At 36.5% G+C, this 13,548-nt stretch overlaps 1 protein-coding gene across 33 annotated transcripts in view; it reads right to left on the bottom strand.

Annotated features, from left to right (window-relative positions):
• Positions 1-13,548, bottom strand: part of NRXN1 (neurexin 1) — a 717,017-nt gene that overhangs the window by 420,525 nt on the left and 282,944 nt on the right. For all 33 annotated transcript variants that reach the window (XM_074578846.1, XM_074578845.1, XM_074578848.1 and 30 more), the window contains one exon: positions 5,834-6,272. In XM_074578846.1, the coding sequence (XP_074434947.1) occupies positions 5,834-6,272 (439 nt within the window). The remainder of the gene's footprint in view (positions 1-5,833; positions 6,273-13,548) is intronic.

Here is a 13,548-nt window from a genome sequence, read left to right as displayed (position 1 = left end):
AGAATCCGGGGATAGTAATACGCACCCCCTTTGCTGGATTTCAATCCTATTTTCTCTGTGAATTATAGGCAGATCAAAAGGAATAGTTCTGTCAAATCACCAGTGTGCTCCAATCCATTTGGATGTTTTTACTTATGAATAGGAAGAGACATCACTTCCCAGAGAAGCAGAAAGAAGGGAAGCTAATGGAGCATACAAAAGTCATATCTGGGCAGCACAGGAAAAGGTTAATAATTTTCCCTGTAAAGTTAATGTATCGTCAACCCTTCTCACACCAGAATGGCTAAGTTGGATAAGAGGGAAAAGAATGGGACAAATCTTGTTTTACAAAATAACCTAAAGACAACAGAATATGATGAGGAAGCATCAGATTCAGAACAGCACTGGCCTCTCAATGGAAAGAGAAAACTATAACCTTAAATTGTAATATCTCTGTAGTAAGAACATCCTTTCAATTATATCTTTGCATAATACCTAGCATAACAGCACCCATAACCAGAGCAGTAGTTAAACTATTTCTTTGAAAAGAGCAACACTGAGGCAGTAATGTCTGCCAGGAAAGAAGTAGCTTCCTTGCAAAGTTTTTTTAATACTCAAAGTAGGAAATATTGTCTGCATTTTACTAGAAAAAGAAAGAAACGGGGAAAAGTTGATAGCATTTGGTTTGTCCAGCCTGAAAGAAGAAAAGGGAGAAGACTGAAAGACAGGAAGGTGTAGTAGTATTTAGTCTGAGAATTCATGATCTAACTTTAGGCTCTAAAAACAGGTAGCATTTCTTATCTCCAGAAACTGGACATAGATTTTAGGGTCCTATAATGACCTACAGGTGCTGTAAGTCTACATCATTTCAGCAGAGAGCAAAATGCCATTTAAATGCTCAGAAACGTCTTTATGTATTGGGGGAATTAATAAGAGTTTGATTTTTATCAAGAATTTTTGACTAAAGGATAACTGATAAACGGACAGTTCTTCAAAAGGAAAAGCCAGCAATATAAGTCAACAATAACGTACATCTGAGCAAAATGGGAAATATATTGGGAGGTACAGAGAAAACTACTGGACCACTTTAATAAGCATTGGTAAGTGTTACCTTGAACTCTGAGGAAGATGTAGATCAGCTAGGGAGTCTGCAGAAGATGTCAATAAAATGGTCAATCGCTACAGAACATGACATATAAGGACAGGAAGCGGTTGGGGTTTCTTAGTCTATGAAGGAAACTGGAGACTGCCATAACAGCATTCCAATCATAACAAGTATAGAGCTATGACGCAGGGAAAAAAAAGCGTGGTATATTTTGTGCTTGCTGTGAACCAGGAAATGATGGACAAAATTGCTTGGTTTTCATACAGAAATATTCAGTTTATGAATGATTACATGGGGAGGTTGTACGGCGTCCACTGCTGGGGTAACTCAACACACATCCGGCAAGACTGAGGCAAGTACATTATCACTACTTTCATTGGAGGAGTAAAATAGAGGAACTCTCAAGGTCACCCCATCTCAATTTTTTCTATGAGTTCATGAATAAATGAAAAACGCTAACAGGATCATTGGAAGAATTTTCCTTAAAATGCAAGACAAACCTATTATCTCAAATATGTAAACTATTAACATGTGTTGAAATAGGAACAGGTAAATCTGGCAGTTACTAAAAGGTTGAAAAGATGAGGGAAGGAATATATAGAAGTGTACACGTGAAAAAAGAACCTGCAACAACAATGCATGTAATGGGTATCGGCAAAGCACTACTTACAGTGAGATACTGATTATAGTTAAGCTCTAATTACATACTCTAGCGATAATTTCTGATATTTAAGCTGAAATGCTAACTTTAGTTCAAAATTTCAGTAGTTTCCTAGCCCTTAAATGCTACCTACTTATGAATACATTCTGGTACATTCTGTTTTACGCTGCCATACGCAATTGGAAGTTGACAAGAAGACTGTTTCCTCCCTGATTTCACTGTCTAATGATGTTTTCCAAAGGATGAATAGCAGTTTAGACAAAAACCACTTGCAAGGTTAACCGCGAATATGATAAACAGTTTAAACAAAACGTTAAACCATACTCAAGTCTCAGAAAACAGTTATTAAACCAACTCTACTGTGTTACAAGAAAAACTGTGAGCAAAGGCCTTTACAGCAGCTTCACGGTGTTTGGGTTTGTTTTAGTTTGAGTTGGGTTTTTTCCCCAATTCTTTTACTGCAGAGTCAGCAGTACTGTTAAGAGCACAACAAACATTTCCCTTCGGTATGAGTTAATGAGCCTCTCCAATCATATTCATTATCTCAGCAAATTACTTTTCCATACATCTGTGTATAAGAAACTGAGACGTATTTCTGAACCTTGACTCAATTCTGATTGGTTAAATATCAAGATTGGAACTACAGCTACTACAACTATTCTGATCTCTATGCTTGCCTTACGTGGCCTATTTGGCTGCTTTTTGTGCATGTGAAACACATTTGATTATTAAGGAACAGTGAAAAAAATCAGAGCAAGGTATTCTAAATATACTTTACATCTCGTGCACTAAAGCATAATAAAATAGCTCTGATGAGGACTGTGATCACAGCATACAGCCCATGGCCAAGGACACATGTGAAGCAGTTATGAAGTTAGTGTCCTTTGCAGGAATTCAGAATAACCATAAATACTGGAAGGGAATTCAGCTCACATGACAGGACACAGCAGTTGGTACCAGGTTGTTGTCCTTTGCTGTATACTTAGCAAAAAAGACAGACTGCTGGAGAACACGCATTGCCTTTCCTCTGCTGCATATCTAGCAAGAAAGATGGACCAATGGAGAAGGTATGAAATTGTTCTTGACTTAATTCTGGGAAATAGTGTCTCAGGAATTCCTTCTCACCAAAGATCTGCTTTTTACGTAAGGAAGCACTCAAAGTAGGTCTTACAGGCAGCAGGATGGGATTCTAGGGTGAAAAACTTCAATAATAGGTCAAAAGCTCCTTCAGCAAAAGGAAATTAAAGAGCACCATCTGTTCTCCCTTCCTTGTATTTCCCAAAGTCTGAGGGGATCAGCAAAATTACTAGTGAATGGGGCCTGGATAAGTACAGTTTAAAAATGTGCTCTCGTTCCTTACATCTCCCCCATCACAGTCCCAGACAGACAATGGCAAAGTCAGTAGTTTACAGTAGATGCTCCCTGTGACTGAGAGTCTGGAAGAGAGCAAAAAATGAAAAATAAATCAAGTACTTGCTGATCCAGCTAATACGAAAGTCAAGGAAATTAGCAAAGCTCCTTGAGAAATGTCACAGCTATCTATTATCTGAGGGAACCACTCTGCATTGGATTTGAAGGCTAGCAGTAAAAGGTTGCAAGACACAAAACGTCATTTAAAAAAAAAATAAAAATCACAGGTTATTTGAGCTACCTATTCATTAACAGGAGAATGCCTTTTGTACTTGATAGGTCGGCAAGTATTTTGTCAGCAGCAACAACAAAGTCTCAGAAAAGCCAATTTTTTTTTTTAAATACAAGGTGTATTCATTGTTTTATACAAAAATTGTGAAGGTAAGCAAGTGAAAAGTGATCATAGTCATACGATTTCCAATATGTTTGGTTTTGACTAGAGAAAATAAAAGAAAAAGCTTCCTGAAATAGCAAAATGGATTTTATTATTCATGGAAAAAAGCATAATAGACCAACATGCATAAGTCATGAAGAAATAATCTAAACATAACACATGGGTACCTCCAATCAGAAGAAAATAGGAACTTACAGTTCATTGTTTATTTTAATTGTTAGGCAGTCATTTTACTTGGTTCAATCTGATGGTCTAATATACTACTCAGCCAATATTATCATTAAGAAAAATAACAGCATTGCCTCTGTTATTGGTACTTCTCCTACTATAAAGTATTACTGTATGTATTAAAATCACAGAAAATCTTTGATGTCTGGTTCAGATTTCAGCTAAAAATTCAGTTTGTCAATCCATATGCCTACATATTTATTAACTAATCCTGGTAATAGTTCAATGTTTTAGGGTGAATATGTACTACGGTCAGTTTTTAAGAGTGACAGGGTAAATGAAGTTCACCCATCTCGATCATAGGCAATTCATCAGCTGGAGTAATTTTTCTTTTGCATATATATTTGACTATAGTTGTCGTAGTTTGGGCTGGACTGGCCACTAAAACGACAATAATTCCACTTATGTAGTCCTGATTGCCATGTGTGTATTGCTTCCTAAAATTAGTCTACGTTCTTGCTGATGTCCATCAACAGTTTTAAAGAATTAAATAAAGTATGCCCTAAACTCTCTTAATGGCACATGTGAGCTACAGCTGTCACGAAGCAATGAAAGTGCAGAACATATCTGTAAATGTAAACAATTGCTATGTATTTATTTCTTTTCTTTATAGTTGTGTTGACTTTGGATGTAAGAATAAACTTTGCTTTCAGTGGAGTCCCACAGGCATGATTATTAGAGGATTTAATGCCTCTCATGAATCACTGAAATAGTACTTAAGAAGGAAGCCTGAAATGAAGATTGTAGTGTAAATAATATAACCGCTAGATATTCAATCACAATTGAGGAGTTGTGTGTTTTGTTGTTTGGGTTTTTTGGGTTTTGTTTATTTGCTTTTTAACCTCAAGAAATGTAAATAAGCAACTGGTATATTATAATCAGAAAATCAAACTCTCTACCATCAGAATTTGAAGCTACACAGCCCAGGAATCAAGTCATTATTTTTCATAATGCTAGGGAGGACTGATCAATTGAATTTGGTCTGCCTTTCAAGCATGGATTTGACCGAAAACTTCAATTTAAACCTGCACCTAAGATTCGCTTGATCTGAAATCTGATTTGTGGGTAGTAAGAAAGTAAGTCATAAAACAGTAACTTTTTTGTTGTGAAGTTTCAGAAAGAAATTATAAATGCAAGTAATGAAAAAAGAGACACCGGAAGGGAAAAAGTGGAGGACACCCCACAAAATCCAAAAGAAGAAGAGTTTACGTTTTTTCCAGACTCAATTTCAGAGTGTATGTGAACTTCAGATTGCATAGTGATATTAATTGGAAAATTCTTTGATCGACTGAATTAAAGACTCAGTAAATTCCCTCCCAAATGCTGGGATGAACTACAGGAAAGATACTATTGATGGACAAACCCACTGAAGTCAATATATATAGTCAAGATCAGATGCAGCTGAAACACAACGACAATTTCACCAGTTAAATGCATTTTATGCTATAAGAGATTTCAGTAGCATTAGGAAGAGTTTATGAATTGTTTATTTTTGCCCTTTTCAATGAGATCATTTGTTGAGTAAACTACTACAGAATACAAATCATACTGACAGAATATGGCAAGTCACTTATTTCTATTTCTGCTGATATGTGTTGTTAGCCATTCATTAGCATATCATTTAATTATGTTGAGATCTGCTGACATGATTGGAAGGTCTGTGTTGTTTCTGTGGGCCAACTATTCCCTACATTGGAGATTACTTTCAGTAATTCTTTTTTGCTTCATTTTTATTCTTAAAACTTGCCACTTCAGCTATTTGGTATAAGCAAGCACAGAGGGAGATTACTGTTTGTTTTTGAAGTACACAGCACACTTACTTGCAAGATTAAGTACCTGATTACCCAATAAATGTTAACATAAAATATTTTACTCTGCAAATCATTGTATTCTGCTACCTGACAGTAATGACTTCTTATAATTCCCTTATTTTTCAGATCATGCACAACTCTAATGGTGGCAACATAATACATACCCAGTATTCCCTCAGATAAAACACGAAAAACCATGTTGAATATAAAAAAAAAAAAAAAAAAAAAAAAAAAAAGAAGCTTACCTGACCGTCCATCCCTTTGAAAATCCACATGGTACCATTCACCATCATTCACCTTCTTCTGCAAGGCTTTTATTTTTATAGTACCTGATCCCATGTCTAACAACAGGTAGAGGTGGCCATCAAGCATCTCAATGGCAAAAAAGTCAACCTTCACCATCTGTGGGTGTTTGGCATCTTTTTGGTGCCTTGGTTTTCCATGACTGAAAAGAATCAGGCCATTTGGCTCAGTTGTACGAAAGTCAAATGATATTGAGCCTGTTTTCTTGGCATTCCACTTTGGCAAAGAGATGAAAGACTCCGGTGTTTCAAATGTGATTGGATCTAAGGTTGCAACATTCTCACATTTAAACGCTACAACCCCATGAATCTTCATTTTAGGATCTCCTTGCTTGGCAAGTCGAGATAACTCCAACCTGACATCGTTATTTTTATATACAACCTGCAAGTAAAGCAGACAAGTTACTAAGAGGAACTTGACCATTTTAACCAAACAGATATAAACCTGAATAGGCATATTATTTAAAGGACAATAATGATGGTATATAAATATGTTAATTTACGTACACACAAAGTTAACTATTGTCGTTGACTAATGATTTAATAATAGTTTTTATTAAACCAAAGTTGCTCTAAAAATATCCCTAGAATTAATTCAAACAATCTGAAAGAATCTGCACATAATTTATACTATCAGTCACAAATGAGCTTGTGTGGGATTGCTTAAAAGCCCTCTTCACACAGCCATTCTGCTGTGTTAGAGAAGTATTAGATTTCTTCTTTCTCTAAACCCTTTGTCAGTCTTAACTCTTCTGTTCATGTACAGAAAATGTATCAAGGTCAGATACTTTATAATTTAACATCTTAGTTTGTCCTTGGGGCATCCATGCTATTCATGAAGCTATAAAATAGGGAAACTAGTATCATACAGATGAAACCAGACAAAAACAGGACAATCTTTGCAATCAATTGCACAAAAAATAAAACCACTTACGTATTTTCCCTGACTGAAGACTTTTATCAGAAAAGTGAAAGACAGTATTAGTTTTAAAACCAATTGACCTCCATAGTAAATATTCTTGCTTCAAATCACTCATTTAGTCTGTTCAGAGAAGCCTGTCACCATATAACCATTTCCCAGGGTTCTAGTCTTAGTTAGTATATTCTGAAATTGCTGCAAGTTCTGTGTTGTCCACGATACAAGGACTGCTTAAATGAAGCTCCCCAATAGCAAAGGTGCACACAAGCATTTTCTCAATATTTTTAATTATTCCATAAATGATGTAGTCAAGCTAAAATACCACTGAATGGCTGAATGTGAATGCGCGGTGACAGAAGCTAAAACCTTCTCTGTTTCTCAGGTTAAGCCTACATTAGAAAGAAATTTGGAGCAAAAGCGACAGCTCAGCAGATCAAAGCACTTTGTGCTGAGGCTGCTTCATCTACAGGTTCGCCACCATTCAGGACTAGATCATGTCCGGCCCCTGATCCACTGTTCCAACTATACAATGTAGCCTGAAGCTGTTCAGGGGACCAATCACCGGTTTAGACCTTACATCCCTATTAGAGGTTAGAAAGTGCTTAATGAATACTTAGAGCTTCTGGATTAATTTCCTCTGAAGCCTAGTTTGAACACAGATGAAACCCACTCTGCAAACCGAACTGACACACAGTAAGTGGAAGAGACAGGGGACGCACTGCAGAACTGTGCTGTTGTTAGAAATCAAAACACTAGCATACACACAATCTAAGATGGCATACGCCACAAGTGATAGTTGCTATTGAAAAATGGTGTTTAAAGATAACAGAACACTAAAGAGATGACTGATAGATCAACAATTTTTTACTGTAAGAATTGTGTTCCTTCAAATTCTGTCATTATCCACCCAGCAAATTTCATCATAAGCCATGGCAGAATTATTCTACTACATTAAAAACATGTCCTAAAAGCTACTAAAAGGCCTATTTCTCCATTTTATTTCAGGGCTTGGTACAACCACTGCTGTTCCCGCTGCAGTTGTGTCTCACAATGAGAACAAATAAACCTCACTGCGGATTCCTGACAACAATGATACTCTGCCATAGAGCGGCAGGTAACACATGTTGCCTTCTTTCAGTGAAGACATCAGAAGCGACTACAATTGGACTAACTTGTAATCTTAGAGAATAAGGATCCATATTTGCATTTATCAAATACCTCTGTAACACCTCAGAGATCACAGATTAAGCAAAGGAGTTTAGACAATTATTGGAGAATAAGCACATGCAAGTGATCTCCCATTGGGGTGACTTTCTGTCTTTAAAGTGAAGAAAGCCAAAAGGCAGAAGAATGGAGCGAGGAGTCAGTAGCCTGGCAGGCAACATTAGTTAGAGATGTCTGGTCTCATGAAACATGGGCAGCTTTCTATGGTGAGAGGGATTTTGGATAGCTTCACCTCATTTGAAGGAGTTACGGCGGGGAACCTTTCAAGAAGAGACTGAAAAGCATTAAACAGAGACTAGAGGATACGGCAAAAAGAAGGAACAAATGGGCACTCATTAGAATTAAATCATGCTGTTGACAATGAAAGTAATTAAGGCAACAAAGAACATGAGGAGAAAATATTCTTTAATTGCCTGCTGAACAAAGGTAGATACTAGGGCAATACAAATAAGTGTACAAAGACAATTTCTTGTTTATGGACAAATTCAAATTGTCTGATATTAATGAAAGCTGGTTGATTGCATAATAAAATTAGTCGTTAATAGCTACGTTAGAAAAACTGAGCAGACAAAAAGAGAGCTTAGCTTTCCTTGATGTCTAAAACTGCTCTATAGGCTTTGAAGTCATCTGCCAACTCAAACAATAATTTTTAATAAATATGGTTCAAGGACCTGATGGGCAAAGAGCAAACAGGAATACTGGCAATAGTTTTCTCAATAACTCCTCACCGGCTCTTTAAGCAGCTTGATATATAATATCTGAGGGAAAAATTGCTAAAGTACTTCAGGTAAGAGGAGCAAATTTGTGGAATTTTATACCACCAATACTAAAACATTCTTGGAATCCCTAAATATTGCATATGATAATTTCTTACTTCCATGTTGCACAATTAAAACTTCGTAGCTACTAGATGTGCAGGATTGCATCTTATTACATTCATTTGAGGCAATGAAATTAAGTCTACACCTATGTTTTAAAGTGTTTATGTTCTAAGTTTTAGGATGTTTATATTCTTTTAATCTTACAAAATTGAAAATTTGAAACTGAATTATCATGGATAATTAGTATTAAAACAGGAATTTATCAACCATAACTGAAAAGTGTAATTGAAAAGAACTGTAAGCTATTAACTGAATGCAGCTGGCATTTGGAAGCCCGTTTCCTGCTGTTACACTGAGATTCTTACCCCTCTCCCCATCTCCCCATCCATGGAAGTTATACTCAGCCATCAGTGAAGCACAGCAAAAATGAGAAAACCAGTATGTTCACAAAAAGTAGTAGTCATTAAATTTCAGGAAAAGAACTGAACAGTAAGGAATAGTTCTGAGACTAATATCTGCTTTATAACTCATGGAGGCACATGCTTCAGAATCTATAGCCTCTAGGGCACAAATAAATTCAATTTGTAAATTTTCTCATTTATTGTTTTCCAAAGATTCTGCTTTTTAATATTTTTTTTTCCTTCTGCGTACATAAGGACAAACATACTTTTAATAGGGCTTATATTATCCACTGCTATTTCCATCTAAACACACCCTACGTATTGTTCTTTAACATTAACTCAATACGTTTTCCCTCAAATAAAGGCATGGATCCACAATTAGTCAAGTGAAGGTAATTTGCAGTGGAGAATTATTTGAGCCACGTTTCACCTTTACTCCTACCACAGCCACCAGTCAGTATCCTCGCGGCGCTGTGTGCTTTCCTAGCACATCTATTGGGCTGGCCCTGGTGAGAGGTTGCTTGCTCTCTCACTCACTCTCATACCTGAGAAACAACAACGTAATTTTCCTGTGCACGAAACCGCCAGCCCTCGGGGAATTATATTGTGCTATTAAGAGCACCTTGAATTTGTCTTCCATTTACTGTATTCTTTCCTCTTAATATTAAGTAAGGTTCAAGACCTCAGTCTTTAAAATATCTAATTACTTCACTCTTGAAAACTGAAAAAGGTCACCTAAACTGCCAAGGAAAAAGGAGCAGTTAGCAATTCCCCACGTAACTTGCAACAGAGCTATCCAAAGCAAGGAATAAATTTGTTTTCCAGGATGGAAAGGGCAAACCTACATATCATTTTACAATCAAGATATGAGCTCCCTTTGCTACCGTCTAGGCCAACCACATGCCAGGTCACTTATAATATCACAGTGCTGAGTCTTAAAAAATAAGTCCAGATAAGAGACAGCAAATATTAACTTATGCTTAGCACACTCTATAACATGGCCCGTGGTCATCTTGGAACAGAAGTCAAATTAATTTCTGCTTCCCAAAGATCTATCAGATATATAATAATTTATTGCAAGCCAGCCTAGTATGCAGTGAACTCTAGAAATGTATTAGGAATTCACTACAGATCCTGCCAGTTGTCGTGGCAGGTGCCTTCAACAACAAAAGATGTAGTAGAGCAGCCAATGAAAATATAAGAATTATAATAATAAATATAATTATTAGTGTATAAATGTATGAATAACTTTGAGCAAAGGTGAAGGAGAAGACAGGGAATTTACTGTTGATATTAGAGATGTATCCTAAATACACAATAGTTCAAATATCAAATTAAAAAGTCAATATAATAAAAATATTCATACCAACAAAACCCTACCAGTTCTTTCTACTGACCCTATCCCCATGAAATTTAAAACCAAGAAAGATGTGAAAGAACCCAGATTTCAAAGTGCCGCCCTTTCCACATTAAAGATTTCTTTTTGTATATCAAATACTAGTAAAGAAATGGCATTACTCTTAAATATTTCAGAATACTGACCAACTCTGCTAGCAATAGCCTTTCAATCACCGTGATTAAAAGCCTTTAAATTACTATGAAGCATTTCTTTCAAATTTCTTTATATTATTAAAACAAAATATGATCCTTAAGGAGCTAATCACATCGCGTAATTTGCAGTATCTAGTTTTCCTTAAAAGTCAAAGAGAAACCAGGAGTTCAGAGCACCTACGTTATGATCTTGCTCTGAAGAGCTTGTCTGTTTGCTTAACAGGGAGGTGAGGAAAAAATACTTCTCTAAATGCAATTTGAATGAATGGATGAATCCAGACTCTAAATTTGTTTAAAAAAATAATGATATAAATCATAAGTGTTACCATAAAGCAGCATTTTCCTGTTGTCATGAAAACTGGATCACCTAGTGCAAATAATGGCACTTAATTGCCTAAAATGGAGATTAGTATTATCCAAAATGGCTCAGGTAGGTGCTGCGAACCTACAATTTTATGCTGCACGGTGAAGTCAGCAGGAGATAACTTACTGATGTCAGAAACTGTAGCAATGGGACTTACAGTAAGTGAAGCCTGAGGCAATTTTATCAGCCTACTTTAACAGCCACTAGAATTTCCGTGCTCATTGAGAACTACCTGGTGCGCACAGTATCACATTCCCCAGAAATCTGACCATTGAGAGTTATCATGTATTTTTTTGGTGTTTGCTGAATGGTTTTGAACTAATCCATGAATGTCAGCTTCTCACGGGAGACTTGTCATTTTGCTAATATGCCGCAATTCATTTCCAAGCTCCAAAATGAATATATCAAGGAACACAATAAACTACAGACTATTAACACAAAACTTAAGGAGCCCCAGTTCAAACGTTTGCAGTGGGGCGCATTTCTGAACACAATGCGAAAGCACACGATATGAATGACAACAGCTATTCAAGCCTCTAGAATTACTCAACTTCATAAATCGGCTTTGTTATCTAAACACAGAGAAGAGATTAGCAGGTACAATGAAAACTCCAAGGAAAGAATTTAAATGGTTTTAATTTTCCGTGTGTGTGTGTGGTGATAGTAACGTGGGGCATTTAGAAAGGGGTTTAATTTTGAGCACTGAAACAAAACACGAGTGTCTATAGAGTCCTAGTGAGCAGGAAGTAAACCTCAGTACAACAGGAGAGGGTTCCATGGTATAGGTATGTAAACACCCAGGGAAAACAACAGCACATGCATCTTGCTGCATTATTTTAGATCAATTAACTGCCCTGCAAGTTTCAGCTCAAAAAGTCAACTTACTACAGCTAGGGAAAAAAAGCATGTCCAATCAACTACAGTGCCACAAATTCCATGGAATATGTATGTGGAATTCACGTTCTCCTGCCTCTTCTTCCTGTCCAGTCCGAGCATCTAAAACGGTGGAGTGGAAATAGCACACTCAACTCTCCATGCACTCTACTAAAATTGGACTTGGCTCTTCCATGGTGCCAGAAGAGGAAAGAAACCCACATGAAGGCTATTGATTGTCCAAATCCAAAGCAGCACTGAATATTGCTTAAGTTATCCAATAGGAAAAAAAAGAAAAATTTAATGATTGGAAATGTAAAATGGGTATATTAAGCCTGCCCCCTCTCAGGGCAGTGGCTTTTGGAAAATATGAAATGGACTTTTTCAGGGCTAACCTGAATATGAATGGTTATGAATAATATGAACCTATTGTTCATATAGGATGATCATATGCTTTTGTTCTACTCTTTATAGCTCTAGATATAACAAGTATATCTTAAAATCAGACATACACTCCACAGACTACTTTGTCTTACTAGGTAGAAAGAAAAGAATCCTTAGAATAATTCTTGCTATTAGAAGCCAGGACCAGTAACCCAGGAACTTGGGTTTAACCTGCATCTGAATGCCTCACAGAGACCATAACTTCTCCTTGCTTCTCTGTAAAATGGATACACCGTTTCCTCGCAGGGTAGAGACTTCAGGAAGACTGAAGTTCGCATTATCAGCATCGGGTCTAGTGGAGCTGGGTCCAAAGTAAGTCATATTTACACACACATTTCCTACAGGGTGTCATCCCCCTCCCATTTTCTTTTTAAGGAAGATGGCAGTCACTATTGCAAAAAGAGTATGATATTCCAACTTTCTAGTATGCAACTACAGAGCACATTAGCCATTCAAATAGAAAAATAAAATGTACCCTATCTGATCAAAAACTACACTCAATAAAACCTGGGCTTGAACAGTACATGCCTCAAGGTAAACATAAAAGCGTAATATATGATGCCATGATACTACGCTGAGGTAGAACTTCAATGTCACACTGAATGGCTAACAAGACAATAAATTTGTGGTGTTTATTGTTTCTGTAACCAAGCAACACGAACATTTTCTGCACTCATCTTTCCTAATATTACAGGATATATTGCACATCAGATATTTTTAAAACTTCTGTTCGCAGAAAACTGACATACTTGATGCACACAAATGTATGTTCTATATAAATTGCTTATTATCATATCCCTGCAAATTTTAGGAAAGCAAATGGATACCAAAAAAAGGGTAAAAAAATTAGCATAATTACATGGAATTCCACTACAAAATCAATAGCACATCTGAAAGTCCGCTGGAGACTATCTGAAAACCATTGCCCTACCCCCAGCAATGATGTTAAAAGAATGCAAAAAAAAAAAAAAAAGGAACAACAAATAGTTCACAATTTGGTACAGGGAAGACAGCTTAATTACTCTAATGCAATTAAAAAGTTGGTAATCATTACCTACAGT

This window comes from Larus michahellis, chromosome 3, assembly GCF_964199755.1.
Source record: "Larus michahellis chromosome 3, bLarMic1.1, whole genome shotgun sequence".
NCBI lineage: Eukaryota > Metazoa > Chordata > Aves > Charadriiformes > Laridae > Larus > Larus michahellis.
This window is presented reverse-complemented; position numbering and strand designations above follow the sequence as displayed.